Source organism: Trichechus manatus, unplaced genomic scaffold (assembly GCF_000243295.1).
Source record: "Trichechus manatus latirostris isolate Lorelei unplaced genomic scaffold, TriManLat1.0 scaffold00087, whole genome shotgun sequence".
Lineage (NCBI taxonomy): Eukaryota > Metazoa > Chordata > Mammalia > Sirenia > Trichechidae > Trichechus > Trichechus manatus.
In genome coordinates this window covers 9932254-9955243 of record NW_004444023.1, presented here as the reverse complement: position 1 = coordinate 9955243, position 22990 = coordinate 9932254, and the positions used below count along the sequence as shown (strand labels likewise).

General features: G+C 46.0%; 1 protein-coding gene and 1 pseudogene across 2 annotated transcripts in view; both read left to right on the top strand.

Annotated features, from left to right (window-relative positions):
• LOC101358414 (leukocyte-associated immunoglobulin-like receptor 1) overlaps positions 1-4429 on the top strand; it is a 16280-nt gene extending 11851 nt beyond the window's left edge. For both annotated transcript variants that reach the window (XM_023736361.1, XM_023736362.1), the window contains 5 exons: positions 1797-1925; positions 2024-2066; positions 2147-2184; positions 2397-2449; positions 3539-4429. In XM_023736361.1, coding sequence (XP_023592129.1) covers positions 1797-1925; positions 2024-2066; positions 2147-2184; positions 2397-2449; positions 3539-3685 — 410 coding nt within the window. In that variant the 3' untranslated portion in view covers positions 3686-4429. The remainder of the gene's footprint in view (positions 1-1796; positions 1926-2023; positions 2067-2146; positions 2185-2396; positions 2450-3538) is intronic.
• A 5649-nt stretch (positions 4430-10078) lies between these two features.
• LOC111821485 (histone H3.3-like) lies at positions 10079-20229 on the top strand (annotated as a pseudogene).
• Positions 20230-22990: the final 2761 nt, after the last annotated feature.

Sequence of the window (22990 nt, the reverse complement as noted above, 5' to 3'; positions counted from 1 at the left end):
TGAATTTATTTTTAATTTAAAATTTATAAGTAAAGTTAATAATGTATAATTAATAATATACATTTAATATCTTTATTGTGTCAAATACATATGGCGCAGTGGTTAAGACCTACGGCAAGCTACAGCTGCTAACCAAAAGGTCAGCAGTTCGAATCCACAAGCCGCTCCTTGGAAACTCTATGGGACAGTTCTGCTCTGTCTGTAGGATCGCTATGAGTCCAAGTCAACTTGACAGCAATGGGCTTGGTTTATATTTTGGTTTATTTACTATATTATATTTTCATAAAATAATTATATATAATTTTAATTATAAATCTACAACTTAGAATACATGTAATTTAAAATTGCATACATAAGTAAAACATTTTGTAAATTTTAATTTAATTTTAAACTGTGGTACATGTTATAAAGGGAAAGCACAGGCAGCAGTGATGTAAAATACCTGGTGGGATCTTGGACAAGGTGTTGAAGGAAAGACTCTCCAAGAGGGTGAAGTTTTCTGCCTTCTCTAAAAGATATTCAAGTTTTAACTGCTGGAGGAGCAAGAGGGGAGGGAGGTGTTCTAGGAAGAGGGAACAGTGGGTACATTCATCTTGTGGTTGGAAAAATCCGGAAGGAGCTGTTCATTTTTTGTGTCATGGGGACAGTTATATCCACCATGCAGGGTGCAGTGAATATTAGATAGTTAATGTACATAAACCACAATGCACTGTGCCTGGCAACTTCCAGCAACATGAGCACATCTGGATCTCAGTTTCTTCACCCAGAGCAAATGTTTCCACCCATCAGAGGGCTGCTGCGAAGAACAGATGAACTAGAAATGGAAATTCCTGCACTCCAGATGGGAACCCAGGAAGAGGCCAGCAGGGGTGGTTCCTGATCTCTGTTCCTACTTGTCAGTCTCTACAAAGGTCCACAAATGGTGGAGAGAGCAGCATTGTCCAATGGAACTTCCGTGTGAGGGAAATAGTGTATACCTGCGCTGTCCAATATGGAGACCACTGATCACGTGTGGCTACTGAGCATTTGAGCAATAATGCTGAGAATCTCACATTGTAATTACTATCTAATTTTAGTTGAATTTAAATTTAATTAGCCAAATGTGGCTACCATATTAGTCAGCATGTATCTAGAACATTTCCATCATCATAAAATGTTCTATGGTCTAGAAGTTCTTTGGGAAGCCCTGGTGAGGGAGGTGGGGGTTACTCAGAGCCTTGTTTGTCCAACTCAGACTTCTGACCCCTTCTCCTTCTGATTCCTTGTACAATGGAAGATAGAGAGGATTTGGATGACACTAACAATAAGGGTGAGTGATGGGGACAGAGGCAGGAGGTGTTCAGCCCTGGCCCTGGGAGGCAGGCCCCCCATTCAGACTGGAAGCTCCTGGAGCATGGGGCTGGTGATTGTCTCTTGGGACAGGGGAAGACAATGGGCTTTGGAACCATTCAGATTTCAGCTTTGCCAATGACTAGTCGTGTCCTTGTGGACAAAAGACTTCAGCACTCAGGACCCTGGTTTGTAAAATAAGGATGCTAATTCTTGTGTTGCAGGATTATGACGTAGATGAGAGATTATATATATGCATGTAAGTATGTACATGAGAAGCACTCAGCTGTGTGTGGTATGCAGTAGGTGCTCAATAACTGTGAGCTGTTGTGGTGTGCAGTAGGTGCTCAATAGCTATCAGCTGTGTGTGGTGTGCAGTACGTGCTCAACAGCTGTGAGCTGTGTGTGGTATGAAGTAGGTGCTCAATAACTGTGAGCTGCTGATATCCTGATCTCATCTTCCCTAGACACAACTGGTTCTCAGATCCTGCCACCAGAGCTGCGTTACATTCTTATTGGAATCTCTGCGGTCTTTCTCCTTTGTCTCCTCCTTCTGGCCCTCTTCTTCCTCCATCATCAGCGTCAGAGAAAACATGGTAGGTGTCAAGGACAGGGGTGGGTGACCGGGACAGGTTGTTGGGGGGCCCTGGAGAGAGGGCCTCTTTCCTGAATTGAGACCACTGATTGTCCCCAGGGATCCCCAGAAGCAAGGGCGAGGAGCAAAATCCACAGGAGAGGTGAGGCTACTGGGAATGACTCCTGAGCCCCCACTTTGCTGCCCAGATGCCCATAATACTCATTTGTTCTTTCTCCTCAGGTTCGGGCCAGGTGTTGATGTCCTAAAGAGCACACCAGGTAAGGGGGTAATGAGGAAGGACAGGCCTGGAAGAGGGGAAGTGAGGATTCAGTGAAAACGAGAACACAATAGGGGGAGAGGGGAATGTTTGGGAACATTCAAGAATGTTCTATTTGGGGTGAGGGATGAAATCTAAAGCTATGTGATTTCAGGCATATTTGTTTTCTAAGGTCCACCCCACAGTAATGATCACATGTCCTCTCCCCTCCAGATATGGCCACAGTGAATGGACTTCCTGAGAATGACAGAAAGATGGACACCTCAGTAAGTCTTTGTATTCATTATCTGTTGTTACATAACAAAGTGCTCCAAATTTAGCAGCTTAACAAAATTATGCCAGTTTCTTGGGTCAGGAAATTGGAAGTGGCTTTAGTTGTGTGGTTCTGGCTCATGGTCTCTCATGAAGTTGCTGTTGAGATGTTGACCAGGGCTGCATTCATCTGAAGGCTTGACTGGGGCTGGAGCATACATTTCCAAGATGGCTACTCCCACAGCTCTTGGCAGGAGTCCTCAGTTCCTCACCACATTTACCTGGCCATGGCAGCCAAATTTCCCCAGGGTCAGGAGTCCAAGAGAGGGCAGGGCAGAAGTCACAATGTCTTACATGGCCTTGCCTTGGAAGTGACATGTCATCACTTCTGCCAAATTTTGTTGGTCACACAGTAGTTGTTTTTAGCTGTCATCTAGTCGGCCTCAACTCATGACGACCCCATATACAACAGTTTTAGACCGTTGTGATCCATAGGGTTTTCATTGGCTGAATTTTGGAAGTAGATCACCAAGCCTTTCTTCCTAGTATGTTAGTCTGGAAGCTCTGCTGAAACCTGTTCAGCATCATAGCAACATGCAAGCCTCCATTGACAGATGAGTTGTGGCTGCACATGAGGTGCATTGGCCAGGAATTGAACCCAGGTCTTCTGCAACAAGCCCTGGTGGCACAGTGGTTAAGCACTCGGCTGCTAACCGAAAGGTCAGTGGTTCAAACCCACCAGTCACTCCACAGAAGAAAGATGTGGCAGTCTGTTTCTGTAAAGATTTACAGCCCTGGAAGCTGTATAGAGCAGTCCTGCTCTGTCCTATAGGGTCGCTATGAGTTGGAATTGACTCAACGACAATGGTGTTTTGTTTGTTTTTTTTTAAAATGGGACTCTTGCATGGAAGGTGAGAATTCTACCACTGAACCACCACTGCCCTTTTAGTCACATAGCGCAAACCTGATATCATGTAGGAGAGGACTACACAATGGTGTGATCATTGAGGGCCATCTTGAAAGCTGGGTACCAATCATTACTCCCTAAAGCCCCCTCCCCTCACCGTCAGCCACTCTGACTCACCCTGGTCTCTCTCTCTCAGGCCCCTACTGCAGGAAACCCCCAGGAGGTGACATACGCTCAGCTGGACCACTGGGCCCTCACTCAGGGGGCAGCCCCAGCAGTGTCCCCACAGTTCACAGAGCCCATGGCCAAGTCCAGCATGTATGCATCCCTCACCAAGCGCTGACTACAGGGCCCACGTGGCTGCTGCACCTGAGGACACAGGACATCACTCTGGGAAGGGCTTGGAGTAGACACGTGGAGGGCTTCCCCATGCAATCATCTCTTCTCTGAAGAGTCAGCCAGTCAGCTCCCCAGGAGATAAGAGCTGGGATCTGGAGGTCCCTGACTAATACCTAAGAGATTCGGTAACCAGGCAATCTCTTCCACAATTAACCAGCTTCTTAGAGATACTGTATTGCAGCTGTTTCCAGACATCCCCCTACAGTCACTCCATTGTTTCTAGAGGCCCAGCCACAGCTGCCCAGCTCTTTCCGGAGATCCAGCTACAACTACTCAGCTGTTTCCAGAGACCCTGCTATAGTCACTCAGCTTTTTCCAGAGACCTGGCTACAGTTACCCAGCTGTTTCCAGAGATCCAGCTATAGTTGCCCAGCTGTTTCCAGAGATCCCACTATACTTGCCCAGCTGATTCCACAGACCTAGCCACAGTCGCCAAGCTGATCTCATAAACCATGTTGCAGTCACCCAGCTGCTTCTAGGTGCCCCTCTCCTGTGAATTCCCAAATACCACCAGAGACTCCATTTTAATTATTTACTCACTGACTCTATGGATCTTCCTAGAGCTCAGTTGCTGGCCTTGAGACTGTATTATTCTTATGCAGCTGATAACTGAGACCCAGTTTTTGGATCACGCTTTACTTCGCTCACCAATAAATATTTCAGAGGCCTAACCTATGGCAGCCCTGCACTTGGTGCTGGAGTGCACAGATTACTGGGTCCCAGTCTCTGCCTCCATAATTGTTCAAAACTTAGTGAGAGAAACAAGACCGACAAAGGAAGCGTCAGTGGTTTCTGATTGTGTGTGTGTTAAGAATGAATGAGGGAGGGATCTGAGGGGTTGTGTCGCCAGGTGAGGGCAGAGAGCTGGCCCCACCTGATGACAGCCCACTAGCCCCTACACACACACACACACACACACACACACACACAGAAACATACACGCACACACTCACTCAAGTACACACATGCACACATACATGCATGCACACATCCATACATATGCACTCACCCATACGCACACATGGCAGTTCACACCCACCCAGAGGTGCCTTGGAAGACAGGCCTGGTGATTTGTTTCTGAAAAGTCACAGCTTTGAAAACCCAATGGAACAATTCTACTCTGCACACATGGGGTCACCATGAGTCGGAATTAACTTGACAGCAACTAACAACAACAACCTCATGGCTTCTGCTGCAGATGCTCAAAGGACTCTTTGCTGACTGGATCAGTCCAGGAAGTTGGCTTGGGTCTCAAGCCTCCTTGATTTGGCCAGCACAGTGGCTCCAGCTTCATCCCATCCTCTCTTTTATTGGACAGTCAGGCTGTCCCTCTTCTGGGTTCTCAGTGGCCTCCACATTTCCCACACCCACTAAATTTTTCACATACTCCTCATCATTGCGTGTGCTGTACCCCAACTCCCCTTCACACACACCTGTGTACATATGACCTCTCAGCTAGGAGATTGGTCAGCATTCCCAAGGTCTCTTTCTGGTCAGGCTTGTGGTCAGCATGGGGAATATGGGGATGAAGGTGACATGGCTGTTTTAGTTATTAGTGCTGCTATAACAGAAATACCACAAGTGGATGGCTTTAACAAAGAGAAATTTATTCTCTCACAGTCAAGGAGGCTAGAAGTCCAAATTCAGGGCTCCAGCTCCAGGGGAATGCTTTCCCTCTCTGTCAGCTCTAGGGGAAGGTCCTTGTCATCAATCTTCCCTTGGTCTAGGAGCTTCTCTGCACAGGAACCCTGGGTCCAAAAGATGAACTCGGCTCCTGGTGCTGCTTTCTTGGTGGTATGAGGTCGCCATGTCTCTCTGCTTGCTTCTTTCTTTTATATCTCAAAAGAGATTGGTTTAAGACACAATCTAATCTTGTAGATTGAGTCCTGCCTCATTAACATAACTGCCACTAATCCCATCTCATTAACGTCATAGAGGCAGGGTTTACAACACATAGAAAAATCACATCAGATGACAAAATGGTGAACAATCACACAATACTGGGAATCATGAACTAGCCAAGTTGATAGATACTTTTGGGTGACACAATTCAATCCATGACAGTGGCCTTGGTCCTAGAAGCTCACAGCCCAGGGAGATGGTGGGAGATAAGAAGAGTGGACAGGGGCATAGTGATGAGGGAAGATGGGGGTCCTGAGCTAGCTCTGGGGCCTAGGGACAAGCAGGAGAGAAAGGATTCCTGGACACATGAGGAGACGCAACTTGGCTGGAGTGTGCTTAGCATGTGTGGGGACAGCAAAGGGGCCATAGGCTGCAGTGGAGTTGCCTTAGTCTGGGTTCTCTAGAGGGGCAAAATCTGTGAACTGTATATAGACATATACAGATAGATTTACTACACGGAAATGGCTCATGCAATTGTGGGGGCTAGCAAGTCCCAAATCCGTGGGTCAGGCAGCAGGCTGCTGGCTTATGGGGTTGCAGGGGCTGGTGAATCCAAACTCTGCAGATCAGGTGGCAGGCTGAAGGCTTCCTCACATCCCAAGAACCAGAAGTCAAGCAGCCAGAAGAGTGCAGGATAGAAAGAGAGAGTGAGATTTGCCAGAACATCTTTTTATATAATGGATGCAGGCCACACCCCCAAGGAAACGCCTCTTCTAACTGATTGGCTGCTCACATCAGATCACAAAATGGGAGATGATTACACAGAGTGTGCCAAACTACTGAGAGTCAAAGCCTAGCCAAGTTGATACGTAACAGTAATCATTACAGGATTGGACAAGGAGGTGAGACCAAGATCTCCCAGGGGAGGGTCCCTGTGGACCACTGTAAGGTCTTTAGCTTCACTCAGCATGAGACGAGACGTTTCCCACTTTCTCCCTTCTCCAGGCTCGTCCACACTGAGCTCCATGAAAGTCTCCAAACACAGCACTTGTCCACTTGGCTCTAGGACATTGGCCTTGCTCTTCCCTTTGTCCTTCTCACCTGGCTAATGCCCTCCAATTTTGAAAACAGACATTGTCCTTCTGAATAAGCTTCAGTGACTTCTTTTTCTGTCATCACATCTCCTTCCCTCCGTCTTTCAGACACCCAGAGTAAAACAGAAAATTACTCTGCCAATATTAGGGGGCTAGACCCTCTTATGTGGATTAACTTTTGATGTGTGTATTAAAAAATAAACAAATAAACAAAAGAAACCTGAATGTGTGTTACAGGTCCAGTACTAAAAAAACTTATATATTAGAAAAAGAATATTTTTAAAAAATTAAACAAAAGCATAAATCAAAAAACAAACAATAAAACCATCGCCATTGAGTCAATTCTGACTCATAGCAACCCTATAGGGCAGAATAGAACTGCCCCATAGGGTTTCCAATGCTGTAATCTTTACAGAAGCAGACTGCCATATCTTTCTCCTGCATAGTGGCTAGTGGGTACGAATGCTGATCTTTCGGTTAGCAGCCAAGAGCTTAGCCACTGTGCCACCAGGGCTCCTTCAAACAACAACTGCCCCATAGCGTTTCCAAGGAGTGGCTGGTGGATTTGAACTGCCACTTAACCACTGTGCCACCAGGGTGCCAACAAAAACATAGTACTTATTATGGGGAAATAGCTATTCTTGTTGTAAGCAAATATTAACACATTCTATTCTCATTCAAACTATGCACAGTATGTCCTATTATTACCTAATATTTACTTGAAGAAATTGAGGAAATGAAATGTTAAGTAGCTTTCCCAAGTTCAACCAGCTACTCAGTGTTGGGGCTGCAGGCCATGTAGGGGCGCCAGATTCCGTGTCTGAACCCAGGAAAAGTTGCCTCCCATTGGGCTGAGGTGTTTCTCTCTTGGTGCAAAGAGGGTGAGGGCATGGCCTTTCTACTTAATTTCAATTTGCATTGAGTTTTCCTTTTCCATTTATACTCAAGTTTAATTTTCCCCAGAGATCTACTCCCCAACCCTATAGTCTTTAACTTTGCTTTTGTCTGTTGACACTTTGTACTCAATTTCTCTGTTTCAAATGCAATACATCCTCTCTCTCTCACACACAGGCAGTTATCTTTCAGCTATTAGATGCGTGCATTGTCCCTTAAATCTTGTTTGTTTGAGTCTGACTCAGACGAGAAGAGGGTGGGTAACTGGACTCTTTCTTTACTGTTTGTAGAGAAGGTTTTGTAAATTATTTTGCCTCCCTCAAGAGCACTGGCTGGCCAGGTCATAGTGACTGCCCCAGTGAAAAGAAGATTCTGCTTCTGCCAGTAAATCCAAACAGCAAGGCTAGAGTGGGTGGAGGGGAAATGAAAAACGACAGCAAAACAATTATTCTATCTTGCGAGACTGGTGGGAATAAAAAAGGGGGGACAAAGAAGAAGACAGAAAAGCAGACACCAGGGACCACGCTTTTCTTCTTGACCTTCCAACCTGCCCCAAACCAAAAAACCAAATCATTGCCATCGAGTTGATTCTGACCCATAGCAACCTCATGTGACAGAATAGAACTGCCCCAATAGGGTTTCCAAGGCTGTAATCTTTATGGGAGCAGACTGCCACATCTTTCTCCTGTGGAGTAGCTGGTGGGTTCCAACTGCTGACCTTTTGGCTAGCAGCCAAGCACTTAACCACTACTCCACCAGGGCTCCTTAACCTACCCGAAGCAGGGGCCAAAATTTAAGGGAAATAGGATCTACAAACATTTGTATCTGGACAGTACATCTTCTTGTGCTCCTCAGCCCCAAAGTGCTACCGGGAGGATCAGCCTTAACTAATTACACATAGTGGTGCAGCATGGCTAGGCAGAGATACTTCTGATCCCCTTCCTCATTCCCGGGGCTGTGTGTCCAGGGGTGAAAGCCAGCGAGTCTCTCATGAGGCCCATCATGGTAGGCAGGAGAGATTCCACCCGACCACAAGGGGGCAGGAGACAATTCTCGGAGGCATCCACGGAACCCCTTGGACTAAGCGGAAATTGAGTCAGCAAGAAGGATCCCCAGACTCTAAGGGAGCAGAGAGGCTGGGCCCCATGGTCATTAGGTACAGACATCAAGTGTGGCCTCTAGCAACCTGGTGAACAAGCCTGGGGAGGCACATCCAGCTCAGGGCCAAGGACCAGCAGAAGGCTGCAAGGCTATCCGTCCCCTCTGCAAATAAATAGCCACATCTGCCACCCACTTCCCTTTACAATGGACACAATCTTAGGAAGGAGCACTGGGGAGGAGGGTGGAACAGGAAAGACCACATTAAACCTAAAGAGAATGTTTAAAATGATTGGAAAGGGCTGGGTTTTAAATTCTAGGGAATCTGGTTGTGTGTGTGTATGTGTGTGTGAGAGAGAGAGAGAGAGAGAAGAGAGTATTTCCCTGTTATTTACTAGGGGCAGCTGATGATTTAGATAGGATCAATTATAGACAAAATAAAGACATTTTATTTATTCTGTCAACCTGATCTACACAAGCACGCACATAGACATAGCTATGACTATACCTTGGATCTCTTTCACGTAGTACTATTTATCTTCTCTAGGTTTTAATTTTCTAACAAATGGACTGTACTTGATCAGCATTTTATAATACTTCCATTAAATAAAACATCACCTGGTCAATGAAAAATGCTAGATAAATGCTGGAAGACTTTTATGGTTCCCCGTTTTCATGTGGGGAATCTAGGAGTTTGTGTGCAGAAATGTGATGCCTGAGAACAGTCAGCCTGTTAGAACCAAAATCCAAGATGTTAAATTTCCTCCCAGCCTATGTTTTATCCTATCTGTCTTCTGTCTGTCTGTCTGTCTGTCTATCCGTCTATCTATCTATCTACCTGTTGTTGTTAGGTGCCGGTGAGTCAATTCTGACTCATAGTGACCCTATGTGCAACAGAACGAAACACTGCCTTGTCCTGTGCCATCCTCACAATCGTTATTGTGCTTGAGTCCATTATTGCAGCCACTGTGTCAATCCATCTCATTGAGGGTCTTCCTCTTTTTTGCTGACCCTCTACTTTACCCAGCATGATGTCCTACCTATCTACCTACGTATCTACCTACCTAGCTATGTATCTATTACCTATATGTTGTCTATCTATCTGTCTATCTGTCTCTTACCTACCTATTATCTATGTATCTCTCTGTGAGTTGATAATAAGAGGGTTTGATCTAGACAAGGGATTGGCCTGGTTACACAACATTTTGCTATAACCACCTCTGGAAACCAAGGCCTGGTTTAGCGGAAGCTGAGATAGGCCTGGGAACAGACCCCTTCCTGTGAGCCTGTTGACTTTGAAGCCCCGTGACATGGCTCCTGCGAGCACCTCCTGTGTACGTGCTGACTTGCAGGGCTCTATCCTTCCACCTACAGGACAAGGACAGAGCAGACAGCATAAAGGTAGCGCCATGTCCCCAAATCTCTCCATCCTCCTGGGCCTCAGTGAGTCTGGGAATGAAGGGAGAGAAATAGGGGGTGTGAGATTCTGGTGTGGGGTCCAGGCCCTTCCTTGGTCCTTCCTCTAGTCCAGGTAATGCTGAGTTCCTGGGGAGAAAGTCATCCTCATCCCACAGACACCTGCCTGATCAGTCTCACCTTGAGCCTACAGCTGACCACAGGTGTGGATCTCTAGTATGTTGTAGAAATGGGTAGCGGGGATGGGGACAAATAGAATATAAGAAAGGCTAGAAGTGCCACCTAGTTGAAAGGGGACACCTTGGGGACTTGTCTGGAACATATTATAGAGGAAGGAAACTATTTGACTGTGGGTTAATGTTGATTAGGGATGACTTTGGGACTATGGGTGGCTACACCTTTTCCCTCATCAAACTAACTCTTGATGCCCCAATTATAAGGAAATCGTGCTGTGGGTGTTTTTCTCATTAGGGCTTCTCTTCCAGTGCTCTTCCTGGGACTGGTGATCCAAGAACAGGAGAGTGAGTCATTTCTACAAAGTTCCTAACCCCCCTTCACCCCAAGCACAGCTCTGGATGGGAGTGATGTCCATTCTGGGAGGATCCAAACCGCAAATTACAACAGATGACTATGCCTTGTCAGTCTTCTCCTGACTAACTCCAAATACCTACACAATGTCAACAATTGATTCCCCGTTAAAAAAACAAAAAGAAAGAAAAAATAACCCATTGCCATAGAGTCACTTCTGACTCATAGTGACCCTATAGGACAGGGTAGAACTGCCCCATAGAGTTTCCAAGGAGCAGCTGGTGGATTTGAACTACTGACCTTTTGGTTAGCAGCTTTATCTCTTAACCACTGCGCCACTAGGGCTCCAAGTGATTCCCAGACCCCTCAAATTCCATATGTCCAAAATCAGACCTACGATTCCCACACACACACACCTGGTCCTCCTCCACCATCCTCCCTTCATTTCTCAGTGAATGTCATAGGTTCCAGGGCTAGAGGTACGATATTCATTCTTGATCCCCCTCCCTCTTGCTCCTATATTTAATCTATCGCAGAATCTGTTGATTTTACCCCCAAACTGCTCTCACATTTGCCCATATTTCTCGTAAACACCCTGTCTTAATTATCTAGTGCTTCTGTAACAGAAATACTGTAAATGGATGGCTTTTACAAACAGAAGTTTATTCTGTCACACTTTAGGAGGCTAGAAGTCCAAATTCAGGGTATCAGCTCCAGGAGAAGGTTTTCTCTCTCTTGGCTCTGGGGAAAAGTCCTTGTCATCAATCTTCCCCTGTCCTAGGAGTTTCTCAGTGCAAGGACCTTGGGTCCAAAGGATGCGCTCTTGTCCTGGTTCTGCATTATTGGTGGAAGGAGGTCCACCATGTCTCTCTGCTCTCTTCTCTCTTTTATATTTCAGAAAAGATTGATGTAAGACACAACCTAGTCTTGTAGATTGAGTCCTGTCTCATTAACATAACCGCTGCTAATCCGACCTCATTAACATCATAGAGGTAGGATTTACAAACATAGAAAAATCACATTAGATGATAAAATGGGGACAATCACACAATACTGGGAATCATGGCCTAGCCAAGTTGACAGATATTTTGGGGGGACACAACTCAGTCCATGACAGTCAGCTCTCGCTGTCCTTAGCACTCAGTTTTCTGGACTCACCCTAATAGCACTTATCTATCACAGCTTGTAACAGTGTTTCTGTGCAATTATCGGTCCTCTTTCCTAGACCTTCAACTCCCTGAGCACAGAGATGATGCCTGTTTCACTCATCGTCCAGGATGGAAGGCAACTAGAAATGCATTGAAAGAATAAATGAACGGATGTGTAACTGAATTTTAAAAAAGAGAGAATGGATAAATGTAATATAGACCAGCTTCATTTGGGAGTCAGTGCCCACCTCTGCATCTTGCATTCCAATTTCTCTAACTTTGACACAACCTTTCTGTACGAAGGCTCTAAAACCACTCTTGGTACCCTAACACAGTTGAGAGAGGATGGCATTTCCAAAAGCTTTAATAAGAACAAAAAGGAAATAAAGTTGACATCAATGTAAAAAATAGAAAAGGAAAAATCCAGAGATGGTTGCTCAACCCAGAGTTAGTGCTCAGGCAACAGGAATCAGTATTACCTGTGCATCTGTAATGCTGGATGTGTTATATACCTCACCTCACTGACTGCTAAAAAGACTTGTAAGTTGGGATTTATTCTCTATTCTTACAGGTAACAATGATGCTCTAAAATGCCTTCTGCCCAAGGTTTATGACAAGACCACATAACTTGGCAGCGAAGTGAAGATTCTAGCTCAGGTCTACTGGCGTTGAGGTCTCTCTTACCATTTCCTAGTGTCTACCACCACAGTCCCAGCCTGTTCATTCTATCCTTATCTGTAAAAATGGTATAGGGGTGGCATCTGACCTCCTCTACCTTTACAAGGGGGAAGAAGAATCAAGATCAACAGCACAAGACAGATTCCCATGAGGTGGAGGTCAGACATCCCTCCTCTCTCCGTCATCTTTACCAATTATGACACCAACTGTCCCTCTCACAGCACTCTATACTTCTCTGCTGGGTTCTATAATTCATTGCAATGGGCATGCAGAACTCACAGTACCCACGATTATGGGGTTTATTAGGGAAGTAACAAGTTACAATTTAGGTTTAGGAATGCTCAGGATACAGTTCTTCCATCAGGACAGCCTCTTCCTAGCAATGCTTGCAGGCAGGCCTCTCCCTGGCCCTTGGCCTCTGCACTGCTTAGGCAAGTGCTACAAATCTCTTTTAGTCTGCGATTAAGTGCCTGGAGGCACCCCAGTCTGCCAGCAAGCCTCCTGCCCAGAGGCACTCAGCTTTCTTGCTACACAGTCTCCTTTTGGTCTCTCCTGCTGCCATTTCTCTGCCACCACTTCTTGCTATTTTCAGTGTTACAGTTCGCTCTATCTCTCTCAGTCTCCTGGTTCCAGGAGCTTCTCAGTGCAGGGATCCCGGTCCAAAGGACACACTCTACTCTTGGCTCTCCTCCCTTGGTGGTAGTGGGACCCTCTCTCTGCTCTGGAATTGGCTCTCTTTTAAGCCTAGCAGGATGGCAAAACTGACCAATCCCCTTGGTGGGCCACAATTACCTTATTTTCACAGTCCCACCCAATCACTTGGGTGGGAGTTACAAGATCATGGCAAGAAAGTCCACACAAAAGCAATCCATTGCACCTCACTACTAGACCTATCCTCCTACGTCTTGTACTCCAAAGTCCCCTATTAATGAACTTGACTCATCCGATCTTTACTCTCTTCTCCTTCCACTTCTGTTTCCTTGGAAAGTGGCTATAGGAAAAGGAAAGAGTTGGGCTATGTAGAGAGACTGATTTAGGATCTAGGCAGGCTTTGCCAAATAATAACTGTGGGATCTTGAGCAAGACCTGTCTTTTCACTAAAGTCTGTGTCCTTTGCTGTAAAATGGAAGAAATTAAAATTGTGTAGTCTATCATGAACAGATACTGGCACACTATGTGTTCTACAAAGGAAAGTTTTTGTCTTAGGCTGGGTTCTCCAGAGAAGCAAAACCAGTAAAGCATATAAATATATATATAGAGAGAGATTTATATCAAGGAAGTGGCTCACAATGTTGTAGAGGCTGGCATGTCCCAAGTCCGTGGATCAGGATAGAGGCTTCTCCTGATTCAGGTAGCTGCAGGGGCTGGTGAACCCAAGATCAGCAGGTGAGAAAGCAGGGCTCTTGCTCACAGGCTGTAAGGATCGATGAATCCCAAGATTGGCAGGCAGGACTGCAGGTAAGCTGCTAGCTCAAGTCCCAAGAACTGGAGGTCAGACGAACAGAAACCAGCTGCAAGATCCAGCGAGAGCAAAAAGCCCCTGAGCCTTGCCAGAATGTCCGCTTATATATTCAATGCAGCCACACGCCCAAGCAAACTCCCTTTCAACTGATTGGCTACTCACAGCAGATCTCATCATGGGGGTGATTACATATCAAATCTCAACAAGGAAGTGATCACAACATTATACAACTGCCAAAACACTGAGAATCATGGCCCAGCCAAGCTGACACAATCTAAACCATCACAGTCTTGTTTGAATAAATTAGGCTTCATGTCAGCTGCACTCACTGAGAGCACGTTGGCAGTTTATTTCTCTCTCTCATGGAAATGCAGTCTCTGGGGAGTTTGGCCAGAGATCGTGTGGCAGCTTCAGGATGTCTCCAGGGATACAGAGTTCCTCTTTATGCTCCATAATAATAATGATGATAATGATGATAATCCATGACCACCATTCTTAAGTTCACTTCTTTATCCAGGTTGGCTGCTGTTGCTCCAGCCATCATACCTGTTTTCAGGCTGTAAGGATAAAGAAAGGGTCCTCTTGGCCTAATTAACACCCTTTAAGCTGCTTTTCTGCAAATCTCACCAACAACACTCTTTACATCTCACTGTCACAGACATGAGAACACACTACACATAACTGATCCTGGGGTTGGGGTTGCCAAATGTCATCTTTTGTTCCACCAGGCAGAGTGCCCAGCTGAAAGGGATGGACTGATACAAATGAGGAAGTGGAACACAGATGTTATGGAGGCAATGACAGTCTCTGTATTACCTCACTACTGTCCCTTATAGAGAGAGGGAAGGTGACTTCCTCACAAGTGGACCCTGAGATCCCTGCTGTGATTCCCATTTAGGGTCCCTGCCCACACCCTCCATTTCAGCCAAGCCAGGCTCTGTGATTTCCCTGGGGTAGGCCTGTGACTATCATGTGGGGACCCTCTGGGACTAAGCTATTCCATCTGGTGAAGGAGGGAAAGTCATACCAAGATGTGCATGTGACAAACACCCAGCTGACTGAGACAGAGGCCAGATTACCCATCCCTTCAGTCAGTGAAGACACCGCAGGGCATTATAGCTGCATCCATTGCACAAAGAATGTCTGGTCTGAGTTCAGTGAGTTCCTGGAACTGGTGGTGACAGCTGAGGAGCCACCCTGGGACCCAACCAGTCTCAGGGTCAGCCTACTGGTTTGTCCCTGGTTCCTGGGTCCTGTGCCCAGCTCCACTAACTCTCCACAGACCCCTGACCTCCTCCCTGAACTCTCCTCTCATACCCTATGGCTCCCTCTCCCTCAGCACACATGTCCCCCTTGCCTTCAGACACTGCCGAGGTCCCTGGAGACCTGGGTCTTATATGAACACTACAGATGGCCTGGACACTCAGTTCCAGCATTGAGAGAGAGACATGGCTGGGCACTGCTGGGCTGGGTCGGGGAGTGGGGTTCCTAGCTCCCTCTGGTTCCTCTGGACCAAGGAAGAGCTGTGGACACAGAGGTCAGAGAGGGAGGGAAGAGTCCCCTGTGCAAACTGAGTGTGTTTTCTCCTTTCTCCTCACTCTGGTGACCCCTCTCCTGGGGATCTGAGAAACAAAAGGAGATATGACTTCTCCTAGATTGGGTGCTGAGTTTCATCAAGGAAAGCTCTAAAGGTCTTGCCCCAGTCCCTCTTGTTGACTGGTTGTGGGAACTGGGGGAGACAGGAGTGAACCCCAGGGTCCTAGGGGCACTTGGGGCAGGCAGGGGAGACGAGCAAGGGGAGGCAGGGCATTTATGCCAAAGGGAAAGTCACGAGGAGGACTCAGGTTGCTGAGGTCTGCCTGAGAAGGGGCAGGAAAGACTGCCTCAGCTTTGCACCAGCCCTTTCTGATTCCTAGGAGCCCCTGGTGACATTGGCCTTTCACCCACAGAAGCAGACTCCCCAGTAGGTAACCCACCTGGAAATCTGCCCAGGGGGAAGTGGTGGGTGGAGACAGAGTCTGGCCAGCAAAGTGGGGAAGGAGCTCCTGTTTCAGGAATCTGGGTTGGGATGGGTCTTGTCCACCTGTTGGTGGTCTCACTGTCCTGCTTCCATTCCCCACTTCCTGAAACTACACTGTGGGGGACTTTGTCAGCATTGGCCTGGCTGGTGTGGTCTTGCTGGTCCTGGTGGCAATTCTGGCAGAAGCTTGGCACAGCCAGCGCAGATCCCAGCACTGCCCTGTGGGATGGATACAAGATGATGCAGGTCAGAGGGATTAGACTCTAGGCCCAGAATGGAAACAAGATGGTGCCCATCAGAGAGGTTAGTCTCCAGGCCCAGGATGGAGACAAGGTGACACCTTCCAGAAAGATTAGACTCCAGGCGCAGCAGGACATCCCCCAAGGACTCTGAGGCTCAAATCCAGAGAACAAAAGAGACCAGAGCCCTCCATGGTCTGTGCCTTCCGGGTGTGCCCTGTGAGGAGTCTGTCCCTGGGGCAGTTCGGAGACCATACTCAGATCCCAGCCCATTCTCAGAAGGTATCAGGGAGCAGCAGTGACATGCTCCATCCCCTCTTTGGTCTGTCAGTCTCCTGTCTCCATGGATTTATTTCAGCATCTGATACTGATAATCACAACACCTCTCCCTACTCTTTCCTGAACCTCTCTCCCCCCTCTCTTGCTCTAAACCATGGATCCAGTTTCCCTCCAGCCTCTGTGTTCCTCTTCATCTTCTTCCTCTCCTCACTCAATTTCAGAGGTTACCACAACTTGAAGATGCCATATCTACAGTCTCCACTCTCTCCCTTTTGTGATCTCAGCATTTGGGGTGACCCTGTCCACATCCATGCAGACGATTCCCACATTGGAATATCCCCGTGGTCTCCCTCTTCCTGGAGTCCCACATTTCAGCTGCCTGCTGGGTTTCAGGAAATTGACACTCATTGCCCTGGCTGTCACAGCTACTGACTACCTGTCACTTGCCTTACACAGGGAGGCTCTGAACTGCACCTTCCCGAGGTCTTCCCATATCCCATTTTCTTCTCTTCCTGGAATGGTCTTCCCATGTCCACCTTCTACTTTCTTAATGTATGTTCACAGTCTATTGAGGCACTGTTCCATAATTTCCCACCTGATTATTTAGCATTGTTTGTGATTGCTAAAGTATTTGAAAACCATCCTAGAGCAAGCTGTCTTCACAAACAAACAATTGGGATTCTGAATGACCACATCCCAGGAATGTGACCATTTGTACTGAGAGAGGATGTGGGAATGATAGAATATCCGGGCTAGGAAAGTCCCAAGACTGCTGCAGACATGGGATGTGTCAGTCTCTGCCCTTCTTATGGGGTCAGAACTGCATTGATCACTCAGACATAACAAAGTTATTCTGCCAACCACTAGGGGGCGAGACCTTACATTCATTAATTTTTGGTGTGTCTTTAGTTAAACAAAATAAATAAAACAGAAAATAAACCTGCATGTATGTTACAGGCCCCATACTAAATAATGTTATATATTAGAAACAAAGAATATTTTGCAAATAAATACAGAGTCAGATAACTCTTGTTTTTGTTTTTATTTGCCATTGAGTCCATTCTGTGCATGCAGAGTAGAACTGCTCCGCAGGGATTTCAAGGATGTGACTTTTCAGAAGCAGATCGCCAGGCCTTACTTCCAAGGCATCTCTGGGTGGGTTTGAACAGCCAACCTTCAGTTAGTGGCATAACACTTAATCTTTCTGATAGTCACAACACCTCATCCTATTCCTTCCCGACTCTCTTTCCCCTCTCTCAAGTTCTAAACCATGGATCCAGTTTCCCTCCAGCCTCTGTCTTCCTCTTCATCTTCTTCCTCCCCTCACCTAATTTCAGAGGTTACCACAACTTGAAGGTGCCATATATACATTCTGGGTTATAGCCTAGCATTCGCACCACCCAGGGACTCCACTGGATAGCTCTTATTCTGGTGTAATTGCTACTTAAATTCTATGCAAATATCAACACATTCAATCTTCATACACCTTCCACAGTATGTACTAGTTTTATTCCCATGTGTACTTGAAGTAAGTGGGGACTGAAACATTTAGTAATTTGCCCAAGGACATTACTAGATGTCGGAGCAGCAGGCTCACATGGGGGTACCAGATTCTGTGCCTGAATTCACGTAAGGCTGCCTTCCACTGGGCTGGGGTGTTTCTGTCCCGTTGCAAAGAGGGTGAGGGCCCAGCTTTTCTACTCTATTTTAATTTGTACTGAGTTTTCATTTTCTATTTGTACTCAGGTTTAATTTCCTCCAGAGATCTGCTTCCCAACTCCGTATTTGTATCTTTGTATGATGGTTAATGTTATTGTCAACTTGGCTAGGCCATGATTCTCAGTTTTATGTAATCATCCTTCATTTTGTGATCTGATGTGGACAGCCAATCAGTTGGAATGGGAGTTTCCTTGGGGGCAAGGATTGTACCCAGTATATATAGAGATGTTCTGGCAAAGCTCACTTGCCCTTGATCCATCTTGCATTTGCTATGTTGCCGCCTGACCTGCAGATTTTGGGTTTATCAGACCCTGCAACCACATGTTATGAGAAGCCTTTGGCTTGTTGCCCGACCCACAGGTTTGGGACTTGCCAGCCCCCACAATTGCATGAGCCACTTCCTTGAAGTAAACCTCTTTCTCTACATGTATACACTTTACTGATTTTGCTCCTCTAGAGAACTCAGACTAAAACCAGTGAAGCATATATATATATACATACACACATATATATAGGAGAGATTTATTTCAAGGAAATGGCTCACACATTTGTAGAGGCTAGCAAGCCCCAAATCTGTGGGTCAGGCGTCAGGTTGGAGGCTTGTCATGACTCAAGTGGTTGCAGGAGCTGACAAACGCAAATCAGCAGGTCACATGGTAGGCTGCTGGCTCATGGGGCTGTGGGAGCTGGTGAATCCCCAAATTTGCAGGTCAAGTGGCAGGCTGCTGGCTCGTGTCCCAAGAACTGGCGGTCAGGTGATGACAAGTCGGATGCAGGGTTGAGAGATAGAGAGCTTTGCCAGAACATCCATATATATCGGATGCAAGCCACAGCCCCAAGGAAACTTCTCTTACATCAGATCAAAAATGGAGGATAATTACATACTACTGAGAATCATGAGCTAGCCAAGTTGACACATAACATTATTACAAATACTTTGTTTTCTTTTGTGATTCCTGCACTCAGTTTCTCTGTTTCAAGCGGGGCTTACTCTGTCTCTGTGTCCCTGTCTCTTTCTCTGCCTCTGTCTCTTGCATGCATGCACACACACACGTACACACACATACCCTTAGTCATACCTGTGACTTTACCTTAGATCACTTTCTTGCACAACTATGTAACTTCTCTAGGTTTTAACTTCCTAATGAATGCACTATACCTCATAAGGACTTTAATGATGTTTGAATGAAATAAATCATGGTCTGTTCATTGCATTTATCTGGAAAATGCTAGATAAATGCTGGCTATTGTTGTTATTTCTCCCAGATTTTTTCAAACATATGTATCAGTTTTTTCCCTTTCTCAACATGAAAAATAATTTACAGGCGCTTTGGTAACCTGCTTTTTCACGTAAAAAATCTTTCAAAGACATCCTTCCATGCATTATGGCTTTTTAAAAAATGAAGTAAAATGCACATAACACAAAATTAACTGACCTAGAATTGTGTTTGCAGCCGCTGCTGCACCGCCTTCGCTCTCTAACGCCAGCGCCGCCTTTAGCTCACAGAGCTCCAGCCGAAAAAGGGGGGTAAGTGAGGAGGTCTCTATACCACGGCTGGGCTGTCTCCACTGTCTCCTACAAAGCAAACTGCCCGCAAATCAACCGGCGGTAAAGCACCCGGGAAGCACCTGGCTGCAAAAGCCGCTCCCAAGAGTGCACCCTCTTCTGGAGGGAGGAAGAAACCTCATTGTTACAGGCCTGGTACTGTGGCACTCCGGGAAATCAGACGCTATCGGAAGTCCACTGAACTTCTGATTGCAAACCTCCCTTCCAGCGTCTGGTGCGAGAGATTGCTCAGGACTTCAAACACAGATCTGCGTTCCAGAACGCAGCTGCTGGTGCTTTGCAGGAGGCAAGTGAGGCCTATCTGGTTGGCCTTTTTGAAGACATCAACCCGTGTGCTATCCATGCCGAAAGTGCAACAATTACGCCAAAAGATATCCAGCTATAACACACCGCATATGTGGAGAACGTGAATCCACTACAACGAGAAACATTCCATTCTTTAACAACAACAAAAATTTTCCTTCTTCCTGTTATTGGTAGTTCTGAACGTTAGACGTTTGTATCCCATGGGGTCGAAAGGTACCTAAGTATATGATTGCGGATGGAAAAATGGGGGGCAGGAATCACGTATTGGCAGTGTTTCCGTTTTCATTTGCGTGTGACCTTTTAATATAAATACGGAGACATAAAGCATTAATGCAAGTCAAAATGTTTCAGTGAATAAGTTTCAGCAGTTCATCTTTGTAACAATTATAAATAAACCTGTTAAATTTTTCTGGACAATGTCAGCATTTGGGTTTTTTTAAAACCAGTAAATTTCTTAATGTGGCAACTAAATGGTGTTTGTAGCATTTTTATCATAGGGTAGATTCCATCCATTCACCCTGCTTTTCTATCTAAGTGGTCCTACATGCAAGTACACGTTTTCAATGTTGTCTGTCTTCTGTGCGGTTTCTGTAAGTTTGCTATTAAAATACACTAAACAACAAACAAACAAAATTAACTAATCTAAAGTGAACAATTCCTTGGTATTTAGTACATTCACAGTGTTGTGCAACCACTCCCTCTGCCTAGTTCCATAACATTTTCATCATCTAAAAAGGAAATTCTGTTCCCATTAGAGTCCAAACCCATTGTCCCAAACTCAACAGTCCCAGAAGTCCTGTCCACCAGTGTTTGGACAAACATAATTTTTTCATTCATGCATCCATACGTTTAGTAGGAACTTTCAAGTTAGGATTGAGATAGTGGAGAATATCACACTGGTCGTGTCCCTTCTCCACCTCTAGTCCTGAAGCCTCCGTTTAGCGTCCTCTAATGACAGAGCCTTGAGGAGACTTCTGGGAACAGAGGGGTGAGGTGTGCAAAGACACACCCCAATCTTCACAGAGTAGAGAGGAAGGGCATAGAGACAGAGCTTACAACTGACATGTGGTGCATATGGAGAACTGCCCAGAGAACTGCCCAGAGAACACAGGAAGGAAACTCAGATTGAGTTTTCTTTTCTGAGCCAATACCTTATTGTGCACTTGGCACATATAAAAATAGTAAGTTGTTAGGGTGTGGGACTTTTGGTTCCCCTTTCCCATGTAAGGAATGTAGGGCTTTCTTGCAGAAATGTGTTGCCTGAAAAAAGATAGCCTGCTAAGACCAGAATCCAAGATACTAATTTTCCTCCTAGCCTATATTCTACCTTGTCTACCTATAATCTATCTGTTATCTATTTATATATCTCCTTTCCTATCTATCAATCTTTCTACCTATAATCCATTTACATATTTACTTTCTTTCATTTATCTGTTATCTCTCATCTGTCTGTCTATTGTCAATCTATCCATTTCTCCGTTGCTAGTTGCCGTCAGTTGTGTCTGACTCACGATGATCCTGTGTGTGCAGAGTAGAACTGCTCCATAGGGTTTTCAAGGATGTTACTTTTAAGAAGCAGATTGTCAGTCCTGTCTCCCAAGGCACCACTGGGTGGGTTCAACCTTTCTGCTAGTAGTAGAACACCTGACCGTTGGCACCACCAAGAAGATAGTGATCTGGGAGTTTGAACTAGATACAGAATCGACATGATTATGAAATACCTTGTTATAAATGCCTGCCAGAAACCAAGGCCCTCTGTTTTACTCACTTGGGGGAAGCTTGAGACAGGCCTAGAGGCAGATCTCTTTCCCTTCTATGAGCCTATTGATGTTGAAGCCCCGTGATGTGGTTCCTGTGAGCACCTCCTGAGTACTTGCTGATCTGAAGGGCTCTGTCCTTCCGCCTACAGGACAAAGACAGAGCAGATGGCACGAGTCGGTGCCATGTCCCCCAGTTGCTCCACCCTCCTGGGCCTCGGTGAGTCTGGGAATGAAGGGGAGGCTAAGAGAAACGGGAGGGGTGGGGAGACTCTGGGGCAGGGCCAGGCCTCACCTCAGTCCAGGGGTGCTGAGTCCCTGGAGATGAAGTCATTCCCGCCAGGCAAATGCCTATTCTGTCTCACCTTGAGCCTACACCTGACTACAAGTGTGGGCCTCTGGAATGTCTTAGAAATGAGTACCTGGGGATGGGGATGAGTCAAATATAAGAAATGCTAGGGGGGTCACCTGGTTGGAAGAAGGCACCTTGGGGACTTTTCTGAAACTTGTTAAAAACCAAAAAAAAAAAAAAAAAACACCAAACTCATTGCCATCGGGTACATTCCGACTCATAGAGACCCTATAGGACAGAGTAGAACTGCCCCATAGGGTTTCCAAGGAGCGGCTGGTGGATTTGAACCGCTGACCTTTTGGTTAACAGCCACTTAACCACTGCACCATCAGGACCCCTGAAACCTGTTACCTAGGTGGAAAAAATAACTGTTTTAATGTGAATTAATGTTGATTAGGGATGGCTTGGGAATTCTGGGTGGCTACGTCTTTCCCCACCTCAAACTAACCCCTGATGCCCCCACTATAAGGAAATCGAGTGATGGGCATTTTTCTTACGGCGGTTTCTCTTCCAGTGGTTTGCCTCAGACCAGCAATCCAAGCACGAAAGAGTGAGTCATTTCTACAAGTTCTTAATCCCTCACCACCCCAAGGGGAGTTCTGGAAGGGAGTGATGTTTATTCCAGGAGGATCCAAATCCCAACTTACATCAAATGAACATCTTTCATCACTCTTCTCTTGACTAGCTCTAAATACCTACACAATGTCAATAATTACTTTCTGTTGTTGTTGTTAGGCGCCATTGAGTTGGTTCCAACTCATAGCGACCCTATTTACAACAGAACAAAACACTGCTGAGTCCTGCGCTATCCTCACAATCACTGCTGTGTTTGAGCCCATTGTTGCAGCCA